The sequence below is a fragment of the Helianthus annuus genome, chromosome 8 (assembly GCF_002127325.2).
Source record: "Helianthus annuus cultivar XRQ/B chromosome 8, HanXRQr2.0-SUNRISE, whole genome shotgun sequence".
NCBI classification, from domain to species: Eukaryota; Viridiplantae; Streptophyta; class Magnoliopsida; order Asterales; family Asteraceae; genus Helianthus; species Helianthus annuus.
Genome location: NC_035440.2, coordinates 107,545,617 through 107,553,303, shown reverse-complemented (window position 1 = coordinate 107,553,303; position 7,687 = coordinate 107,545,617). Strand labels below are relative to the sequence as shown.

Here is a 7,687-nt window from a genome sequence, read left to right as displayed (position 1 = left end):
TTATTATCATTATTACATTTACCATTTGTAAGTTTTTAACTGTTATAACTATGTATTATTTATTTATGTTACCATGAAGAAAGTCATTATGAGCAAACTTGAAGTCAATGAAAATACCGGTTAGAAGGAACAATTAAAGTGAATAGAGATGATGGATAATGCATTCATTCAAGCAATGATAACGCAACAAGATAAGGGCAACATGATCAATGGGACATTTACTTCACAACCATGCAATAATATGATTGCAGGGCTGACTACAAAGCTTCCAATAGAGTTTACTAAAAACCATTTGAGGAATCGTTTAAAAACGCTAAACGTACGTTTTTTCTCAGTGATATGGTATATTTCGAGGAACTTCATTGAGTGGGTTCTCATGGAATCTTGATACTCAACTAATTGAAACAGAGGATGAAGTATGGAATAACCTCATACAGGTAAGTGTTTTAGTTTTAAAATTTCCTTAAATATTTTTTTTATTGTTTATAATACTAATTATCTTTTTTTTGTTAAACTACAATGAATAATTAGAGCTATTTGCATGGGATAGGACATCCGGTACACATGCCGAAACTGCTAAAGAAAGGAATGCTCGATTGCACAATAATGACACCGTTATTATAGAAATAATACAAATGTGGATGACTTATTAGCAGCTAATGAAGTACTTTGGAGAACTAGTACAGTATTGATGACGATATTCAAACGTTGGGTACCACGCCTACACCTAAAAAGTCTTCTAGTGCAGAGAAGTATAAAAAATAAAAAAAAACTTGAACAGGAAGATAAAATATTTGATTCAAAGCTTAGAAATTGATTTGAGAATCTTGCTAATGCTATTGTAGAAAGCAACAAAATATTAGATAAAGTTCATCATCATGAGTATACCGGTGAAGAAATTTATAAGGAATTGGAACTGATGGATTTGGAGCCCCATGAATGAACTACTGAAGGCTTTATTATTTTCGGCGACCAATCAAGCAAAAACAAACAAGAACATTATTTAGCTGTCCTCTTCAGATACGCACGAATGTACTTAAAGATATGATGTGTGCAGATAAATAAGCAAGTTTAGAAGATGATTAAGGGATTACTCATTTTTTTTGTTTAATGATTTCGAAAAATTAAGACATTTTTATTTATTTTCTTGGGTACTTTATTTTTTGGTTATGTATGTTGAAGATAATTACTGGTCGAAGGATTTATGTTATTCATTGGTTGATTAGATTTATGTGTATGTGTATGTTTTGATTATTGGTATTTGTGATCGTTAACCTCGTATTTGTTTTATCTAATAAATTTGTTAAAAATTGCAGAAATAATTTCTCTATATATATGGTTGGAAACAAACCTAAGAAACAAGATTTTGATTTAGAATACAACATGAGTTAAAAATTACAAAGTATTTTGACTTTTTGAGTAAAATGAAATAACTTGAAATCAAGCAAAAATTAGTTGTTTAGTTCAAGCAGGTCCACGTGAATATGGAATTAGTTTGACCACAAAAGTCAACGATCGAAGAAGTATTATTATTTACTTAGCCTTTCAGTCTTTAATTGCTTTATTTTTATCAAAGGTATAATTGTAAAATTATAGTTTTCTTTTTCTCTTCTTTTCAACCTGGACACACATAAAAATTTAATTTCCTTTCTTTCCTTCGAACCCTCAAACACAAAACTAGATTAGCCAATGAGCTTGTGGTGGAGTGGTAATGGAGAGAGTTGGGTTTCCAATAGACCCAATTTCAATTCCTGCTTCTCCCCACTAGTTTTCAGCGACACCTGGTGATGATGGAAGACTAGGCGAGTAGGTGGCGATCGCTAGTTCGATCCTTGAACTGAATGGGTTTTACATCACCGCACTGTCATGCCTTTGGGCGAGTGTTCACGGGCTTCTGCCCTAGGTGAGGGTTTTCCCCAGTTCGGAGACGAGTGTATCTCGATGTGATAAATTTCGCCAATAGTCCATTTAAAGGATTCGTTAACCATTAAAAAAAATTAGATTATATATCTTTCTTTATTTTTCCTTTCTGCTTCTTTTCTTACTTATACTCACAACAACAAGGCCTATAGGTCTATCGGATATTGAACCAAAAGGGCCCATAGATAAGATCCCATACCAACTTGGGCCCATGAAGGAATCACACGAAACGTCGACGTATTACACACTCTCCCCTTTCTATTTCCCCTAGCCCTAATCAACAATATATACAACAAATTCGTTTCATAGAGATCGAAATTCTCCATTGATTTCTCACAGAATCACCTTTCGTACACGTTTTCGGTACAATTTTCCTTTATTTTTTCGAATTTATCGTTCAATTTCCAACCTTTTTAACGTTTTTATGTATTTGATCAAAACCCTAATTCGATCTGATCATCTGTTGTTGTTGTTGTTTCGCAGTTGGTTGCATCATCTTGATCGTTATGGCTAAAAGCTCGTTCAAATTGGAACATCCTCTTGGTAGTTTATTACTTGTGTTATTGGTTATTGTTATTAGTTAGAAACTTTGAATCTTGTAGTTGGGTTTTTGTTGATTCAATTGTGGGTTGTTGTGTGATGGTTTATTAGCTTTTAATCATTTACTTGATTACAGTTTTTTTTTTTTTTTTAATGTAGATTGTTTTTTAGGATAATTGTACTTTTAAATTATGTTATTTTTGTGTATTTGTATTTTAATTTGGCTGAGCTTATGTGTGCTTAATCTTTCAAATGTTTGGGGTTTGTTTATTGATGAATGCACACGAAAACTTGATCGCTTGGGTGGTTGGTTTTATTTGATCTTGTTTGTTTATGCTCTTTAGTTTACGCAACAAATATATATGTGTGCACCCGAGTTCTTATGTGAACAATTGTAAATGAAATAACAAGACCCATGTTCGGTGGAATGAACAAAATGTGTTGTTTTGACAGTTACATAAATGATCTTTTAGTCAAACGGTTCACTGCATGTTTGGCTAGTTTATAACTTTAGGTTAGGTGTGTATGCATAAGATTAAAATATGTTCACTTGAAGGTTCTCTTTTGCTTTTTGCACATTTGGAGTAATCTTATGTCTATAGTAGCGAATTTTACGACATTAATTATGTATTTATATTTTTTATTTAATAAATTCATTCAGAGAGGCGCCAAGCGGAAGCTGCTCGCATCAGGGAGAAGTATCCCGACAGAATTCCGGTATAAGATCTTAAAGTTTTCAAGTTCACATATTTTTTTCTCATATATCTGTATAATTTTCTGTTCTTGTTTTGTTTTACAGGTCATTGTAGAGAAAGCTGAACGAAGCGACGTACCTGACATTGACAAGAAAAAGTTCGTCAATTCTTTATATCCTTGTGCCAATTTTTTTATTAGTGATATTGATTTGGTGGTCGCATGGCAACATCATATATTATTTTCCGTGCTTGTTTTAAAAAAGCATGAGGCGTTTAGGTCTAAAAAGTCTAGGTGCACTGTGCACACATCACGTACGTGAGGCGATGCCCCTGATGTGTTTACCTGAGCGCCTGAAGCGCGCTTTATAAAACCAAGTATTTCATGTTTTTGAGTAGATATTTCACATGAAAATCAAATTCTGCACCGTTTTACTGTTTTTACGTTGTTCATCTTGTGGTGTCCACATCAAATGAACAGAGAGACCTATCGCGTTTTCATTTTCTAATACACCGTATACTTAATGGCATGGACTTAAATATTAAATTTGTTTTTTTAGACTGATTGAATCGTTAATTTTAAATGATGGATGCAGATATCTGGTGCCTGCTGATCTCACCGTTGGACAGTTTGTTTATGTGGTCCGAAAGAGGATTAAGCTCAGTGCTGAAAAGGCTATCTTTATCTTTGTTAAAAACGTTCTTCCACCCACTGGTTAGTTTAAAATCTTTAGGGCACTATTTAGAGGTCGCAATATGGGCGCGTCAAAACGGGTCAGGTCAACCCACATACTCTTTTTATGTTATATTCTCATACTCTTATCAGAAAACACTATTGGACTTTTGAGAGTTTTTTGAATAGTGTAGGGACTTAATCGTGCAAAAAACAAAGTTCATGGGCTTGATATAAAGAGCCCATTCTTAACTTTTTTATTGACATTTGCCCTAATTACAATGCACAAGATTAACTTAATTTGTTTTCACAAACAATCAATAAAGTTACATTTTGAATACACCGAATGACTTTTGACCCATTTGGTGTTTGAGATTGCTTTTTTAAGCTGTGAAATGTTTTGTAATTATCAGTTTGAATGGTCATCTTTCGAGTTGATTCTTTTGCATTAAAAACTGAACGCTTGAGAGAAAAAAAAACCCATGTTGACCCGTTTACTTATAAGTGGGTTGAAATTGTGGCATAGTGGTGCATATCGTGTGTTCTGATTGATGTTTGATGTGATTGTTAGCTGCAATGATGTCTGCAATCTATGAGGAAAACAAAGATGAAGATGGCTTCCTATACATGACATACAGTGGTGAGAACACATTTGGATTGCTCTGAAGCTGTTTGGAAGACTACAATCTATGTAAATATGGTTTATTATGTGTACATTCTTTAATCAATCATGGTCACTTTGTTTGGTTTCGCGGTACTTGTGACTTGTTTCGTGTGATGGTTTACTCGTAAACAAATTTAATAGTACGTGTTTGTTCTACGTTTTTAATGTATGGTTTGATTAGGGTTGTAGATGATATGAGCTGAGCTCGCTTAAGCTTGAGCTCGGTTTGTGAGTAGGTTTTAAGCTCAAGCTCTAAACTCGACCCTGTAAGTCTGTTAGTTATAAATTTTACTTGATTATATATTTACATGTATAATTAATTTATTTACTTGTAATCATTGTTTTATATATAAAGGAATAGAGTTGATTACATAGTTAGTCCCTGTGGTTTGCACAAAATAACATACTTAAGGTACTAATAGAATGTGATTTTAAACCTACAAATAACGTTAATACCTCCAAACGTTACAAAATGAAAAGTTAATACCTTAGAATGTGATTTTAAACTATTAGTATCTAAGTATGTTACTTTGTGCAAACTACAGGGACTAACTATGTAATTAACTCAAAGTAATATTTAGTTAAATTTATCATAGTTTTATATATAACAACAATTATTTTATTTTTTATCATAGCTCTAAGCTTGAATGTTTGATTTCTTTTTACTAAATGCTTAAGAACTAAAAATATTTAAAAAGCTTTAGATTATTTTTTCGTACCGAAAATATTATGAAGATCGAAAGGTTGATAATACTTTATTAAAAAAGAATAAGGGATGTGTGAAAAGGAAGTGCATAAAAAAAATATTTAAGTCAAATAATGGAATCTGAAGTTTATTTTATTCAACCAAACCAAATGCTGTCGGATTTTATTTGCAACTCTTTTCAGCTTTAATTCACCCATTACATCTTTTTTCAAAAGGTTGAACGAATCTATAATCCTAAGAACACCTAAATTATTATTGGTGTAAATTACTTTTTGAGTCGTGTTTTAGTGGTTTTAACCATTTGAGTTTAAAATCAAAATGCTTAACGCCTTGAGTCCTTATAGTCACTTTTCTTAACATTTGAGTCCAAATTTCTAGCACAGTTAGAATTCTGTTCTTAAATTTTATTAAATGACCAAATTATCCCTATAATTAAATAATAAAAAACTAATTTATTTAGATTTTCTCTCTCTCTCTCTCCCTCTCTCTTATACATCTCTCTCTCCTATCTCTATCCCTCTCTTCTTTATAAAAAACCCTAGCAGCACTGCTACCGCTTTGACCAAAATTTTCCAAAATCTTCACTCTTCTTCTACCCATATTGTTCTTCATCTAGCCAAAGGTCGCCCACCCCATTCACTTATTCCCCTCCCCCACGCCGTGGCCAGCGCCCGCAACCGCTCCAGGGTGTGACGGTGAACAGGGGAGTGGTTTGGGTCTTGCTTCTTCTTCATCATCCATTAATCTTCTTTCAGCTCTCACCGAATCTTTCACTCTATACAACTGCAACCCAACCCCAAATTCCAACCATTTTATCCTCAAAACCCTAATTCAAACCACACAATTTCACCAAATTCCTCCAGTGCTTAACCACCTAGAGAAACACGAGAAACTCCAAACACGCGAGTCCATTTTAATCGATTTGATCCAGTTTTACGAAAGTAAAAATGAGTTTCAGGAAACAATTGAATTGTTCCTTAGAATACCTAATTTTAGGATGATTTGTTTGATTTTTAAGTTAGAATCTAGGTAATTTTTGGTTTTATCTATCGGACAACTTGGGGATGATGGCAGTGCAGTGGTGGGGATGGTGGTTGAAGCCGTCGGGGATGGTGGTTGTTAGGGTTTTGAGAGGATGGTGGTGTCGGTGGTTGTTCAGAGGTGTCGGCAGTTGGATGGTGGTGTTGGGATTTCAGTGGGATGGTGGTGTTGGCGGTAGTGGGATGGTGGTGGGGATGATGCGATGGTGGTGGAGGTGGTGTGGTGGTGGAGGGTGGTGGTAGGATGTCTAGAGAGAGAGGGTGTGTGCAGTTTGTGCAATTGATTTTATATAATATTAAAATTATTATGCATCAAAGACTTGTTATTATACTCTTGTTAAGAAAAGTGGCTATAGTGACTCAGAGCGTTAAACATTCTGATTTTAGACTCAATTGATTAAAACTTTTAAACAAAAGGACTCAAAAAGTAATTTAACCCGTCGCAGCTTAAAAACAAGCTCTCTCTCTCCTACCCTACTCACCTAACTCGTTTTTGAACTTTTTGCACAATAAAGTCCATCCTCCTCTCTTCTGAAAAACGTTCAATACCGGCCTAAACTCTTGATTCAACTATTAAAACAATAATCCAAATACAAACCTGTGTAAATAAAAATAAAAAAATTATAAAACAGTAAATAATATATAACAATGTTAATAAACTTCATTATATAATAACGTTCGACACACATCTATCTAACTACTATAATTAAAAGAAACCAATTTTTGGATACGTGTCATTCATTGAAGGTATCCTCAAATTTATATTTATCTAAATAAATAAATAAATAATAAATTAATATTAAATCTTATTATACTTTAATAAAATATTATCCTCAAATCTAAATTATTAATTTAATATATTTTTAAAACAAATACCTCTCTTATCTACTTATCTTATATTAAATATATAAATAATAAATTAATATTAAATGTTATCCTAATTATTTAAAAACATAACTTTTTTTATCATTTAGTATACAAAATTATGTTTATTCAACTCGAGTAAAACACGAGATTTTTAAGGATATAATTTTTTTTATTATTGGTAGATTTTTCAACCCGACTATACACGGATTTTTTTAAAGATACGACGTTTTTAGTATTTAATATACAAAATTACATTTATTTAGGATATAATTTTTTTATTATTTGGTAGATTTTTCAACTCGACTATACACGGGTTTTTTAAAGATACGACGTTTTTAGTATTTAATATCAAAAAATACATTTATTTAATCTGTGTAATACACATGGTTTTTTAAGATATAACTCTTTTTTATATCTATTCAACACGTGTAATATACGGAGTTTTTAAGGATGTAATTTTTTTATTATTTGGTAGATTTATTCAACCCGATTATACACGGGTTTTTTAAAGATACGACGATTTTAGTATTTAGTATACAAAATTACATTTCTTTAATCTGTGTAATACACATGGTTTTTAAAGAT

General features: G+C 32.4%; 1 protein-coding gene across 1 annotated transcript; it reads left to right on the top strand.

Annotated features, from left to right (window-relative positions):
- The first annotated feature begins 2,127 nt into the window (after nt 1–2,127).
- On the top strand, nt 2,128–4,654 carry LOC110873591 (autophagy-related protein 8C-like). Its single transcript, XM_022122539.2, has 6 exons — nt 2,128–2,283; nt 2,404–2,463; nt 3,122–3,177; nt 3,260–3,312; nt 3,749–3,867; nt 4,397–4,654. Exons 2-6 carry the CDS (start codon nt 2,427–2,429, stop codon nt 4,489–4,491), a joined length of 360 nt encoding a protein of 119 aa, XP_021978231.1. The 5' UTR covers nt 2,128–2,283; nt 2,404–2,426; the 3' UTR covers nt 4,492–4,654.
- Nucleotides 4,655–7,687: the final 3,033 nt, after the last annotated feature.